Below are 14,998 nucleotides of genomic sequence, written 5' to 3'. Positions count from 1 at the left end.
GACGAGAGGGCTTCTCAGTTGTGGCCCCCTCCTCACTGTGGAACTCCCTGCCTCATGCTCTTGGCAGTTGTCTCTTCGCTGGTTTTGCTCTTGGCAGTTGAAATCCTGGTTCTTCATGCCGGCCTTTTCCTAATTCCTGTGATGGGTTCATTCCTGGAGATGGTGGTGTTTTCAGGGAGGCTGGTCTGGTCACGGGTTTTGGCCTTGAGAATGTCTCGAGTGCGAGAACAGCAGGCTGGAATTTCTCCAGATAAATCCACGCAAAATCCAAGAAACAAAGCAAGTGATTGACCTGGGGGGGGGGGTTTAATGGGGCATTTTGGGGGGCAGGGAATAAAAACAGCAGAGATATGTAAGAAATGGAATGGACAAAAGCAGGCAGCAGCTCCAGCCCCCTGCCTCGCCGGACCTCAGTCGGCGTAACCCGTCTCCCCTTCGCTGCTCTCGTCGTCGGAGAGCAAGTCATCGGGGCTGCACGCATAGCAGACGCGACCCATATCTTCCCAGCAAAGTTGGCAGTACAGAGTGCCGCAATCCGGGTTGGGGCACAGCCTGGAGTTGGGGGTTTGGGGCAAGTTGCACAGGATACAGCGGAGGCGGACGAAACGCTTCAGGAAGGGGAACCAGCGGCCCAGCCGGACCTCGAAGGGCTCCTGCAAAGGGGGGAGGGAAGAGAGGGGTGCAGCGCTCAGGGCCAACGGGGGGGGGGAGAAAGGGTGCCACTCTAGGCTGTGGCCCGCTCTCGATTCTAGGCTCTGGACAGCATTGGCCGCACCCCTGAGGGCGGAGCTACCGGGCCCGATTGGGAAGTTCTAGAAAGTTCCAAACGGTTCTGCGGCACAAGATCCAGCAGCTGTTTTTGTCATTCAAAAAGGACCACGGAACAAATCGCTGCACGTCCCCAACCGGAATGCCCAACTAAATGCCCCAACTGAATGCCCGATCTCCTCTCCCTCCATCCCTCCTGCCCTTCATATTCCGCAGATGCTTTTCCAATGGGATGCACTGAGCATGCTCAGTCTGCTTTTTATAACTACATCTACCTCTGCATATCCAGGCAATCCCCGGCGTACAGAGAAACTACCTCCTCATTTGGGGAGGCCATTTTGTTGGCTGTCTTGACCTGCGCTGCCTCCCCCCAGAGTTTTTTTTTTCAATCACGCCCAGCGTTGCTGCCAGGATTCGCATCTGGGACTATCTACATATGGAGTATCAGCCCTCTGACCGAGCCACAGTTTGTGGCACGGAGAACCGGAATTAAATCCATGACCTTCTGCCCCTCAAGCAGGTGCTGTGCTACTGAGCGACGGTTATTACGAAATAGATGCGCTATCTGCACGTTGATGCGCCGGTAATGCACTGGCGCGCGCATTAATGTGCCGGTATGCGCGTTAATGCACATTATTAGCCGGATCGTATTCTGCTGCGTGTGTTGCTAAGCCTCCATTCAGGAAGCCCGCTGACAGAGCACGTGTTTGGTAGGCTGAACATCCTGGCACGAAACAAATGAACCTGCTGTGGGCGTTCCAGCTTTAAAGCACTGGGCTGGGCTGCTGAAACAGTCCCTGCGGGACGGGAAGGCCAGAGGCCGCTGTGCGGAGCCAAGAGGAAGAGTCCTGCCCTGGATTCCCTGCACAGCGAGGAGGTGGAGAGAGCCGGAATGGAGGAGACAAAAGCCAGGAGGAAACCGAGGCACACCTCTCTGGCACAAGCACCATGGGCGGTGCGCCGCTGCATGCCAGGGCTCGCGCGCGGGAGCAAACAGGTGTGCGCCAGGTCCCCATGTGGAAATGCAAGCAGAAGGAAAAGGCGAGAGGGCAGGCCCGGTCAACGCGACTGGCCGGTTGCACGGGCCTTGACGTTCGCGGCCCACGTGCGCCACTGACTGCTCACCAGCCGCTTGTGCCGGCGGGCGCGCTGGATGATGCGTTTGCGTTGTACCACGATGAAGGCCATGCGCTGCCGGAGCATCTCGTTATAGAGGAAGAGGACTCGCTTCTTCTCCCGCTGTTGTGGGGGGCGGGGAGAGAACCAGGAGGAGGAAAGGTCAGGTTAGGGTATGGTGGTGGCTGGGGAGCTGTGGTTGCCTTTGTCATGGACTTAAGGGAAAATATTTCTTTCCCCAGCATGTCGTCGGCCTGTGGAACTCCTTGCCACAGGAGGTGGTGATGGTGTCTGGCCTAGATGGGGATTGGCCAGACTGACTGAGGGGAAGTCCACCTCAGGTTACAAGCCACGATGACTAAATGCAAGCTCCTGGTTTTCGAAGTGGGCTGTCTCTGAATGCCAGCTGCAAGAGAAGGCACCAGGAAGCAGGTCTCTTGTGGTCTTGGTTGCTCCCTAAGACTTCTGATGGGCCACCATGAGACACAGGAAGCGGAACTAGACGGGCCTTGGGCCTGATCCAGTGGGGCTCTTCTTATGTTCTAGGCTGGTGTGTTTTTTAGATTCACCTGTTGAAGAGCTGCCTGTGACACCCGTGGTGAAGGCACCGAGCTTTGGTCTGTGAAGCACAGTCAGTCTGAACTGAAAGCAAGGGGTGTGATGTCACCATTCCAAGGAGGGGTCAGAGGGCAATTTTAAGGCCTGAGGCACCCACCTTAGGGAAGTAGAAGGCGGCAATGATGCGGCGGAGGCGGTTGGTGTACACCTGCAAAATGCACAGCGCCACTAGGGCGCCAAAGGGGATAGCGCAGGCCACGTATTGCGCCTGGGTCATCCCTCGTGGCTCCGGCAAGCATTCTGCGGAAGACAGACGGGAAGAGGGTCAGGCGAGGGCATTGAGGCAACCCTGGCCTCAGGCCGAGACCGGCAATGGGAGTGCAGCTCAATGGCAGAATGCTTGCTTAACTAAAGGTCCTGGGTGCAATTTCTCCCATTTTAAGTCAGGCTGGGAAGGAGTTTGAAGGAGAGAGGCTCCCAGTCTAGGGAGGCAGGACTGGGCTCAGCAAATCCTTAGCCTGACTCTGTGCAAAGCGGCTCGGGTTGAGCCGTGACTTCGTCATCAAGCACACGCTAACCAAAGCCTCCATGTGCAGAGGCAGTCTACCTTTGAACGCCAGATGACGTGATGGGCAAAATGTCGCAAAGGGGGTTTTCTGGTTGTAGCCCAGAGTGAAGGATTTGACCCCTCCCTTACGGCTCTTGGCTTCTGCGGTGCACGTATCCCCTTTGCCCGCCTTCCCTCCCCGACGTACGGAGATTGTTGGTCTCGATCACTGTCTCCGAGGAGGTATTCAGCGCCCCGATAGTGCTCCGGAGGAGTCGCGCCATCATTGAGTTCCCCCCAACCTTCACTTCCAGGTGGTGGCTGCCTGCGGAGAGGGCAGGAGGGTCTCTATACAAAGCCCTTCAGGGACCCCACTCTTCCTCTCTCCTTGCCCCTTACACCTACAGCCCCCACTCAGAGACACAGAAGCAGGGTCAGAAGTCAGCCAAGTGGGACTGGCTGACCCCTCCCCTTCCATGAAGCACCACCTCTTAGTCCCTCCTCCCCTGTTCAGACTCATGTCGCCACCTGTTTTTACCAGCCCTGCTCCTGTGCAGGGAACCGCAGGCAGAAATGTCGCAGATGAGACTGGAGGCCTTTCAACATCTTGAAGGCAAAAAGGGGGACGCTCAGGTCTGCGGAAAACAGCCCAATTTCCACCCAACAGGCTCAGGCAGAAGGGATGGCCGCAGAGATCAGAATTGGGCAGAATCACCTGGTCAATGTCGTCGTCTCTGGCCAGGGCTGGCCCATCAATGAAGTGGACAGAGAAGGGGTGGATTAGTGGGGGGGGGGGGTGACCTCACCAGCCTTGTTGGCTCACACCACCTCAGCCTCATCTTCCACTACTCCACTTCCCTCCTCTCTGGATTTGAAAGGGGAAAGTAGAACTGAAGAGGAAGTGGAGGAGAGGAGAACGGTGCACTAGAGTGTCTCCTGGGAGACGTTCTAGGCCCCCACTTGTCTCTCCTCTCCACCTCACTTCTTCCACTCCACTCTCTTCTTTTTCAAAGGAAGTGTGTCCAGAAGGCAGTGATAGGTTCTTATGTCGGGGTTGAAAGAGGAGAAGAAGGAGGGGGCAGGTGAGATGGGAATGGGCCGCAGGGGTGGCGTTTGTCACCCGGGGGGGGGGATAAGCGCAACACTGCTGTGGATCGCATACTTACTGCTGAACGAGTATTCCACAAAGGAGTGGTGTCGAATTGTGCTGAAGATGGTGAAGAGCAAGGAATCGAGGGAGAACGCGAGTAGGAGGAAGACCAAAGTTGGCAGGCAGCCCAATAGCTCGAGCATCTGGGTGGCAGCAGGACAAAAAGAAACATCCTGGGGGGGGAGATCTGGAGGGAGTGGGGGGGCAAACAGCTTGGCTCATTAGGACGTGAGATTGGTGCTTGTCAAGAACCTCAAACTGGTTTCACCGACAAGCCCAGTAGAATAGACACCTGGTCCCATTCCTGCCTGGCCTCTCCCCAGCTCCTCTTTCCCCGCTGCGAGGGTCTCTGCCCCATTCCCGCATCCACTCACCACATTCTTGCTCTCGGCCGGCTGGAACCAGACGCGGTAGGGGTCGATGACACTGCTGCGTTCCGCCCGCCGCAAGGGTAGGAGGGTCCGTTTCTTCTGCAAAAGGGGCAGGGCAGGAGGAAACAAAGGCTACACATGGGAGGGAGGGACTGTCTGCCTGACGGGCAGGTGGTAGGCACCGCAATAATGCCCCCCCGTGGCTGCTACCCAGCAACTGGAATACAAAGGTATACTGCCCCTGAAGATGGAGGTTCTATGTTGACAGAGCTATCTTCTGAGACTCTGTCAATCACATTGGCTCGTAGTTCCTAGTTTCCTTCCTCCTTTGAGCTCTGTTCCCACTACACTGGTGGTGCCCCCATCCCACCCAGCACCCTACAGTCACAGACCACTTCTACCTGCTTCCAACGCCGGGCGTCGATCAGCCGGAAATACCGGGTGATATAAAGGTTGTCAAAGCGGATGTCTTGGGTGTAACTGTTTGTATAGGAGTAGGACCTGGGGGGGGGAAAGTGTGGGGGAGTGAGTTCGCCGCCACTCCAGTTGTGCCCCAAATTCCTCCCGCCGACTCCACCCAAGAGCGGCAACGAACCGGCTCGACCGTTTCATTTTAAAAACAAATTGCCAAGCCGCCGGTCCTCATGGTGGAGGAGGAAGGCATCGCTTTAAAAGCGGGGCACGGAAGTGAGTTTCAGGACATTTCTCCATGCAAGCCTCGCCTCCACCACCTCTTTCCCCAGTGGCTGTCCTGATATGCCCTCCCCATGTCCCCCCCCAGCTCACGAGGCGAAGACAAAGACGAAGGTGCAGGAAAGAACGACCCGGAACACAGACATGGTGGCGCTGAGCCGGGCGCCACTTTCAGCGACCTGCTCGTTGACCTCGTCCACGAGGTGTTTGTGGGAGAGGTTGGCACCCACTAGCATGGTCTGGTGTTCCTCCTGGGGTGGGGGAGAAATGGAGGAGGAGGAGAAAAAAGAAGAGGGTCACTTACAGCGACTGTTATCCTGCACATGCCCGATCTCATCTGATCTCGGAAGCTAAGCAGAGTCAGGCCTGGTTAGTACTTGGATGGGAGACCGCCTGGGAATATCAGGTGCTGCAGGTTTATACCAGGATCTCGGAAGCTAAGCAGGGTCAGGCCTGTTTAGTACTTGGATGGGAGACCGCCTGGGAATACCAGGTGCTGTAGGCTTATACCATGATCTTGGAAGCTAAGCAGGGTCAGGCCTGGTTAGTACTTGGATGGGAGACCGCCTGGGAATACCAGGTGCTGTAGGCTTATACCATGATCTCAGAAGCTAAGCAGGGTCAGGCCTGGTTAGTACTTGGATGGGAGACCGCCTGGGAATACCGGGTGCTGTAGGCTTATACCATAGTCTTTCGAGACTGAAGGCTGCCAACCAATTTGGCAGCCTCGCACCCAGGGCTTCCTCCCAAACCAGGGGACAGCCAATGAAACTGATTGGTGGGAAATTAAGGACGGTCAAATAGACGGTCAAATAGGACGGTCAAATAGCGCACAAGCTGTGGCAATGGCCGCTAGCTCGGATGGCTTTCAAAAGGGGACTGGGCAAAATCATGGAGGACCAGCTACTAGGCCTGGTGGCCCTGTGGAACCTCCAACTGCAGGGGCAGTCTAGCTCAGAACACTGCAAACACAGGCATCTATAGGATTCCTCTTATGCTCCTATGCAACACCCAGGGAGTTGAACCCAAACTGGTTCCGAAAGGTTTTTTTCCCCCCACTCAACCAGGACGGATTCCAAACCGAAAATAATGAAGAAATAATTAATTTAATTCACTTTTCTTAAGTCAGTCATCATCGGGTTCATTCACCGAGATGCCTGGGAGTGTCTTATTTGATTCAGAGTTGGACCTGTGATGGTCGCAGCATTCAAACCGGTCCCTGAACTACTTTTTCCATGTCTGAACTGGAATAAGACAGGCCTACGCACATTTTGTGGTCTTAGACCTATCCTTGGGCATATTTGGGGTGCTGAATCCAAAAATGGCCTCGGTTCTGCCCGACTGGCCCTAGCTTTGGGGGGTACGGCATAGCCACCTTATATGCCAATTCAAGCAACTTCCTCATGAAGAAGCCACAGTGTAGGCTTGAATCGGCATATACAGGTGGCCGTGCTGTACCCCCAGACTACAGCCAATTGGGCAATTACAATGCAATTTTTGGATTCAGCATCCCCAAAATTGTTCAAACATCCTAAAAAAAAAAAGACTTTTCAACCAGAGCAGTTCACAAAGTGGTTTACATACCAATCAATCAAGCTAGACTGCCCCTGGAGCTGGAGGTTCCACAGAATTGGAACGGGATGTTTACTGGTTTGACTCCCTGGCCGTGGCACAAGCAACTGGGAAGCCTGCTTGATGTAGGCCTTGACCTGCTGGAGAGAACCAGCCCGGACGCACCTTGACCTCCACTCTGGCTGAGAAGTCCTGGTTTAAGTTGTCGACCGAGCCATTGACCCGGTCGTAGGTCTGCCCAAAATTCCCTTCCACGGGAATCTTGTCCCGGCACCAAGTATTCATGACTGGGGAGACAGGAGAAAAGAAACTGGAAAGTAAGCTGCGTGGTAGAGCTCTCACCAGGGTGGCGGTCCCTTGCTAGGACTGTACCACTTCAGAGACTGCAGGTGGGGAACTCGTGGGCTGAGACCCGCCTACGGATGAGGAGGGCCCACAATATGACCCTTCTGGTTCAGGGAGATCCAATGGCCGGCCTGAGTCAACGTAGCAAGTCCAGAACGGAAAAGTCTTGCACTCCGGTGATGACCATCTAGGTTGCAGTTCCTGCACTTCGCCACATGGGGCAGCCCTTCCAGGACCCTGCAACTCTACTCCCCTGTCACCAGCTCCCAGCACCTATTGCTTCTTCTGCCCCCCTCCCACCCACCCCATGTTTGCTTACCCTTGGCTAGGTGGCAAAGGAAGCTGAACTTCATCGGAAGGCAGAGCAGATGACTGATAAGAGGGACTTTGATGGTCTGCATGCAGGCGCGGTGCTTGTTGGCGAACCAGATCTGGCAACGCTTGATGGCCTGTTGGATGATGGCTGTGGGGGGGCAAAGGGACACCTTGAATGCATCCAATAGCCTCATAGCCACAGGTGGACAACAGGGCAAGAGCAGCCCAGCACGGGTTTGGAGGAGAGGACCTCATGTTGGCAACCTTCAGTTTCGGAAGACTCTGGTATCGCGCTCTGAAAGGTGGTTCTGGAACAGCGTCTATTGTGGCTGAAAAGGCCAATCCGGGAGTGACAATCCCTTCCACACCGGGAGCAAGTGCAGTCTGTCCCTGGTCTGTCTCCCTGGCTGTGGGCCTTCCTTCTTTGCCTCAGACTGTTGGCCACGTGTCTCTTCAAACTGGGAAAGGCCATGCTGCACAGCCTGCCTCCAAGCGGGCCGCTCAGAGGCCAGGGTTTCCCACCTGTTGAGGTCCGCTCCTAAGGCCTTCAGATCCCTCTTGCAGATGTCCTTGTATCGCAGCTGTGGTCTACCCGTAGGGCGCTTTCCTTGCACGAGTTCTCCATAGAGGAGATCCTTAGAGGAGGATCCATAGAGGAAATCCTTAGAGGTCCTCCATAGAGGAGAGGACCACAACCCAGCAAAAAAAAGCAATAAACCAGTTGCTCCACTCTGGGACATCGACAGTTCCAATCGGCCTGCAAATGCTGCCTCTCCTTACCGCCAGCCTCTGCCCCTCCCCCCTTCAGTGTTCCAGCTCAGCACCCTGCCCTCCTCCACTTCCTCTCTGCCCCCCCACATCCCTTGCCAATCCAAGAAGGCGAAGGAGAAGCAGTGGAGGCGGGCAGAGATGTGTGCCGCCCCCCTGTCTCCTCGCAAATCTGCTGCCTGAGGCGATAGCTTCAGTCGGCCTCATGGAGGGGCCGGCCCTGGATGCAACTTTGAGAGACCCGAAATTGGAAGCTGGGCCTTGATAAAAATGCTAGAAGGGTCCCTTGTTGCCTCTTAGCCCTGCAGCCCCTTTTCCGAGCACCTGTGCAACCATTCCCGCTGCCTGCTCTCTTACTCCTTTCTCTCTTGGCGCACTCACCCGAGCAGCGCATCCGTGTCTTCGCCTCATACACTTCCTGCGTGGAAGGCCTGCCTTTCCGGGATGCCACTGCCCCCGCCGAGTTGGCGTCGTAGCCCTCCTGGCTGGCCACCTGTTGGTTCAGCGCCGAAAAGGAGCGCGAGACGTCTCGGGTGTCCGACTTCAGGGTATTCCCGCTCCTCTGCCATAAACAATAGAGATGGAAAGCTGTGAGGCTGGCAGGAGGAGACATCCCCTTGAGAGCTGATGAAGGGGAGGGCGAAAGGACCCGCCAGCTCGCCCCCCTGCCCCAGAATGCCCGCAGAACGCCCTCCCTTGCCCTCCCCAGACCACCCATGCTGGACGAGGCAGCACAAACCTACCCTGCAACAGCATCACAAGCCATTAATCTAAATGGTTCTAAAATGATTCTAAATCTGAGTGCCTTCATGAGGACTAGCACCCCGGTTGATCAATCCCAAGGATTTCTCTGGGCATACTCCGACCTTGCAGCTCGCCCCGGACTCACCATCATATCTTTGAGGACCTTGCGCAGTGGGGAAAGCGACACCTTCCAGGAGCGCTTGGCATTTTCAATCTGCAGGTCCACAGTGCAGCTGATGGACCTCACCACTTCCCTTAGATTGTGCCGGATGTTTGCGACAGGGCCTGGCGGGAACGAGAGGGCGAGGGGCTTCTGTTTGAGAAGGGAGGGTACTGGGTGGGGCAAACGTGGCAACAAGCACAGTGGACACAGAGGTTGGACACTGGCTGAGAACCCACAACCATCAGAGCATCCACCTTTGGCTGGGTGACCCCCTGAACCTAGCCAAAAGTTCAGAAAGTGCAGAATTCTCTGGGACCATTATCCCCACTTTGCAGACGGGGAAGACTGAGGCCCAGAGGGAGGGGCTCATGAGAGGAGGGGAGGGCCCATCCCCACCCGTGCACTTCCTGTACCGTCATAGATGGCCGCCAGCACGTAAGTGAGAATGTAGAGCCTCCCTTCCTTCCCGAGGAACTTGGGTATCACCAAGAGGCTGGCGCAGCGGAAATGCGGGGAGGTGGCCCAGCCCAGAGCACTCACACCTGACGGGAATGGAGAAAAGCGGTCAGGCCCGGCGGTCACATCCAGGCCGCTGGGCTGATACAGCCTCGTTTTCCGTGGCCCTCGAGACGTGGAGAGATGGAACACGGCGCATGTGTCCGTGGACTACGAACCACAGTTGGAACGAATCTATCTGTAGGAGTAGAGAGAGAACCCTTGAGAACATTGGGGTAAAATAGAAGGGCAACTGGTCCAGCTAACATCTTCCTGTCATGAATATGTACAGTTTAGGCCTAGTAACACGCAAAGCCTGAACCAAGCTAAAACAGTAACACAGAAGCGGCTTGCATTTCCTAGCTGCTAGGAATTTACAACTCAATGGAAGGTGATAATAAAAGGAGACTTAGAGATGGCAGAGAAATTAAATGAGTTCTTTGCATCTGTCTTCACGGCAGAAGACCTCGGGCAGATACCGCTGCCCGAACGGCCCCTCCTAACCCTAGGAGTTAAGTCAGATAGAGGTTAAAAGAGAAGATGTTTCAGACCTCATTGATAAATTAAAGATCAATAAGTCACCGGGCCCTGATGGCATACACCCAAGGGTTATTAAGGAATTGAAGAATGAAGTTGCAGATCTCTTGACTAAGGTATGCAACTTGTCCCTCAAAACGGCCACGGTACCAGAAGATTGGAGGATAGCAAATGTCACGCCAATTTTTAAAAAGGAAAGAGGGGGGACCCGGGAAACTATAGGCCGGTCAGCCTAACATCCATACCGGGTAAGATGGTGGAATGCCTCATCAAAGATAGGATCTCAAAACACATAGACGAACAGGCCTTGCTGGGAGAGTCAGCATGGCTTCTGTAAGGGTAAGTCTTGCCTCACAAACCTTATAGAATTCTTTGAAAAGGTCAACAGGCATGTGGATGCGGGAGAACCCGTGGACATTATATATCTGGACTTTCAGAAGGCGTTTGACACGGTCCCTCACCAAAGGCTACTGAAAAAACTCCACAGTCAGGGAATTAGAGGACAGGTCCTCTCGTGGATTGAGAACTGGTTGGAGGCCAGGAAGCAGAGAGTGGGTGTCAATGGGCAATTTCACAATGGAGAGAGGTGAAAAGCGGTGTGCCCCAAGGATCTGTCCTGGGACCGGTGCTTTCAACCTCTTCATAAATGACCTGGAGACAGGGTTGAGCAGTGAAGTGGCAAAGTTTGCAGACGACACCAAACTTTTCCGAGTGGTAAAGACCAGAAGTGATTGTGAGGAGCTCCAGAAGGATCTCTCCAGACTGGCAGAATGGGCAGCAAAATGGCAGATGCGCTTCAATGTCAGTAAGTGTAAAGTCATGCACATTGGGGCAAAAAATCAAAACTTTAGATATAGGCTGATGGGTTCTGAGCTGTCTGTGACAGATCAGGAGAGAGATCTTGGGGTGGTGGTGGACAGGTCGATGAAAGTGTCGACCCAATGTGCGGCGGCAGTGAAGAAGGCCAATTCTATGCTTGGGATCATTAGGAAGGGTATTGAGAACAAAACGGTTAGTATTATAATGCCGTTGTACAAATCGATGGTAAGGCCACACCTGGAGTATTGTGTCCAGTTCTGGTCGCCGCATCTCAAAAAAGACATAGTGGAAATGGAAAAGGTGCAAAAGAGAGCGACTAAGATGATTACGGGCTGGGGCACCTTCCTTATGAGGAAAGGCTACGGCGTTTGGGCCTCTTCAGCCTAGAAAAGAGACGCTTGAGGGGGGACATGATTGAGACATACAAAATTATGCAGGGGATGGACAGAGTGGATAGGGAGATGCTCTTACACTCTCACATAATACCAGAACCAGGGGACATCCACTAAAATTGAGTGTTGGGCGGGTTAGGACAGACAAAAGAAAATATTTCTTTACTCAGCGCGTGGTCGGTCTGTGGAACTCCTTGCCACAGGATGTGTGCTGGCGTCTAGCCTAGACGCCTTTAAAAGGGGATTGGACGAGTTTCTGGAGGAAAAATCCATTATGGGGTACAAGCCATGATGTGTATGCGCAACCTCCTGATTTTAGGATGGGTTAAGTCAGAATGCCAGATGTAGGGGAGAGCACCAGGATGAGGTCTCTTGTTATCTGGTGTGCTCCCTGGGGCATTTGGTGGGCCGCTGTGAGATCCAGGAAGCTGGACTAGATGGGCCTATGGCCTGATCAGTGGGGCTGTTCTTATGTTCTTATGTTCTTATGATAATGTAGCACCTAGGCAGCCAGAAAGACAACCATCAAGGATGGAATGCAGCTGCAGATCTCCAGGGGGGAGGGAAGAGCTGAGAGGGCGAGCTTCCAGCCCCACTTCCGGAGGACAGGGTCTTTGGTCTTTGTCTCTTGGTGAGAAAGGTGGTGGGTGCACATCCTGCCCCGCCAGGACCATGTGGCCTCTTAGGTAACTGGGGCTGAGGATCTACAAAAGAAGCTGACCCAGGTGAGAATTAGAAAAATAATAGAGATAGCCGGTTAGCTTTATTATTTTATGCTGATATGTTTCCTAGAAGTTTTTATGCCTCTAGCATTTGCTGCCTTTTGTAACTTTTTGTAACCCTATGTACTTAATAAAGTAAAAATCCTTTTACCATGTTGGTTCATTGTCTATTGGGGACAAAGGTTCAGAATCCTGCCTAGCCGTTCAGCAAGCTACCAAAAATCCTCATTGTGGACTAGTAACTTGAGGACTGAGACTTTAAGTAAAGAAAGTGCTCAGTGCCTACAAGGGATATAGTTAAGCCTAGAGGGTCTCGGTGTCCCTGGACCGAGGCACTGGCTCTTACAGGGTGGTGGCAGTACTACCGAACAGGGGATCTTTGAGGGCTCTAGGGTTCAGAACCACTTCCTTTTTTCAATTCAAGAAGCAGGAGGGGATAAGCAGGCAGACAGAAGTGGGTGACCCCCCCCCCGGTGCCCAACCTTCTGCCTTCTGCCTCAATTGGCCGCACGGATGGGCCAGCCGTGGGTTCACTGGAAACTGCTCTTAATGCCCTGAACCTCTCTGGTTTCAATCCCACGGCTTTGCAGTTAGCCTGACATCAAAATCATTTCAAAACATGTGCAGGCATTTTTTTTCAACCGGAGCACATGTTCTCCTGCCCACCCCCCACTTCTGGCGTCTCCTTCATCCCCACCACAGTCCGTCGCCGCCCCCCCCCCCCCAAATATTCACTCACCCGCCATGCTGTACATCAGTTCAGTCTTTGTGGTCTTCGAGATGGTCATGGGAAAAATCAAGAGCCGGCAGAGGCCTGTAATACAAGTGTGTCGGGGGGCCGTGGGACTCCGCGTTGCCAGTCATGTGCTCCCCCCACCATCCACCCATTGGTTCCTCCGTTGAATGGCAGCCTCTGGAACCCCCTCCCACAATAACCAGGAATGATGACACATGGGGAGCATTGTGGGAGACTGCCAGTCGTCGCACACCTCGGCATCCACCGTTGCCAACACTAGTTAAGCTTTTCAAGGCTGGGGGGCACAGGAGGGGCCCATTGGAGCAGGGCCGGCCCATTCATGAGGCCAACTGAGACTGTGGTCTCAGGCAGCAGGCTGATTGCCCATCTTCTCTGATCCACCTTCTCTTTCCGCTCCTTTCCTAAGAGGCCCCCACAAACCCCAAGCATGGGCTCTGAAGGCCCCTCTATTCAGAGAGATCAGATCGTTCCTGTCTCAGTGACACCGACTGATGGTTAAGAAGATGCAACGCTTTCATTTCTCAAGTTCTTATTAGGCATGAGATCTTCAACAGGAGGAGTCAAAGTGGGACCTAGAAGTGGGTCACGACCCACCTCGGGTGAGTCACGGCAGTGCTGCAACTGCTATTTGGTCTTACGCTTGCACTGGTGGAATGGCAGCTAGGTTGTAGAGGGGGTCAAACTCCGCATTGACTTTGGAGGCATTGACTTTGGACAGGGCTGCCAAATCTTCAGTCTCTTCCCTATTGCTCACCCCTACCATGGGACTCCCTCAGCTCCCTGTTTTGTCCCCGGCCGCCCCCCACAGGAGCAGGGCCACCAGATGGGACAACTGGCCGAATAGCCCCGCATTGCCTGCTGGGATGTTGAAGGGATTGTCCCGGGTTCAGTTTGGGGGCTGAGGTGACTTTGACTCCCAGCAAGCGAAAGACCACTGCTCTAAGGCTGAACCCAAGAGACAGACCAACTCACAGCGAGCAGGCCTCGCCGGAATATATCATTGCCCCCCTTTGCTTCAGTATCAGAGATCGGCAACTGATCTCTAAGCTAAGCAGGGTCAGGCCCGGTCAGTACTTGGATGGGAGACCGCCTGGGAATACCGGGTGCTGCAGGCTTAGACCATGATCTTGGAAGCTAAGCAGGGTCAGGCCTGGTTAGTACTTGGATGGGAGACCACCTGGGGAATACCGGGTGCTGCAGGCTTATACCGTGATCTTGGAAGCTAAGCAGGGTCAGGCCTGGTTAGTACTTAGATGGGAGACCGCCTGGGAATACCGGGTGCTGCAGGCTTAGACCATGATCTTGGAAGCTAAGCAGGGTCAGGCCTGGTTAGTACTTGGATGGGAGACCGCCTGGGAATACCGGGTGCTGCAGGCTTATACCATGATCTTGGAAGCTAAGCAGGGTCAGGCCTGGTTAGTACTTGGATGGGAGACCGCCTGGGAATACCAGGTGCTGTAGGCTTATACCATAGTCCTTTTCGAGACTGAAGGTTACCAACCAGAGGCCTGCACCCACTTTATCTGATGATACAACCCACCCATTTATCAGGGCCAATTTGACTCACCCAGGGCATACAGGCTTCCGAATCCGGCCCCCAGGAAACACTTGGTGGGGAGAAATTCCTCGGGTTGGCTCACAAGAAACGGATGCAAAACTGAGGCAGGAGGAAGCTGAGGATGCGTTTCAGAGCTGTGCAGAGATCGAGGGGTTAACGACAGCATCTGTGCACCCCATCTCACGCCCCCTTCCACCCTTGTGGATTTTGGCCCCCTTCTAAAGCTTGGGTGTAGGCAAGAGAAGGGAAGAGGAAGACTCACTGGTATTGGGGGGCTTTTTCTGTCGGCCCTGTGACGCCTTGATCCTTTGGTACAATGACCCTTTGGAGACATGGTGGCCCATGGCTCAAAGAACACATCCGAGAAAGGGGGCTGTCCCATATAAGGCCCTCCACAGTGTGTACCAGAGACAACAAAGACGACATTCAATGGAGGTTTGACTTGAAAGCCGTCACTTGGAAAGAAGGAGTGCCACGTACCCAGTTGCAGGTCGACTGCCATGAGAACTAGCCCTCTGTGACATCACAATCCATGTTCTATGTTCTATCTGTGGTCACACAACAGGCAGGGCAGCCAAGGGTGGAGAAACAACACCCCCCACCACCAC

At 54.2% G+C, this 14,998-nt stretch overlaps 1 protein-coding gene and 1 pseudogene across 1 annotated transcript; one reads left to right on the top strand and one right to left on the bottom strand.

Annotated features, from left to right (window-relative positions):
* Window positions 1-410: 410 nt before the first annotated feature.
* Window positions 411-14,734, bottom strand: DCST1 (DC-STAMP domain containing 1). Its single transcript, XM_066611088.1, is given in 17 exon segments — window positions 411-653; window positions 1,894-2,007; window positions 2,600-2,742; window positions 3,198-3,314; window positions 4,156-4,282; window positions 4,514-4,609; window positions 4,912-5,011; window positions 5,297-5,454; window positions 6,941-7,062; window positions 7,440-7,583; window positions 8,585-8,765; window positions 9,093-9,232; window positions 9,524-9,652; window positions 12,815-12,889; window positions 14,400-14,471; window positions 14,474-14,524; window positions 14,653-14,734. Coding segments are annotated over 17 exon segments (2,094 nt in total).
* LOC136636065 (5S ribosomal RNA) lies at window positions 5,502-5,621 on the top strand (annotated as a pseudogene).
* Window positions 14,735-14,998: the final 264 nt, after the last annotated feature.

The sequence above is a fragment of the Tiliqua scincoides genome, unplaced genomic scaffold, assembly GCF_035046505.1.
Source record: "Tiliqua scincoides isolate rTilSci1 unplaced genomic scaffold, rTilSci1.hap2 HAP2_SCAFFOLD_78, whole genome shotgun sequence".
Lineage (NCBI taxonomy): Eukaryota > Metazoa > Chordata > Lepidosauria > Squamata > Scincidae > Tiliqua > Tiliqua scincoides.
Note: the sequence above shows the minus strand (reverse complement) of the source record. Positions and strands in the feature narration are given on the sequence as shown.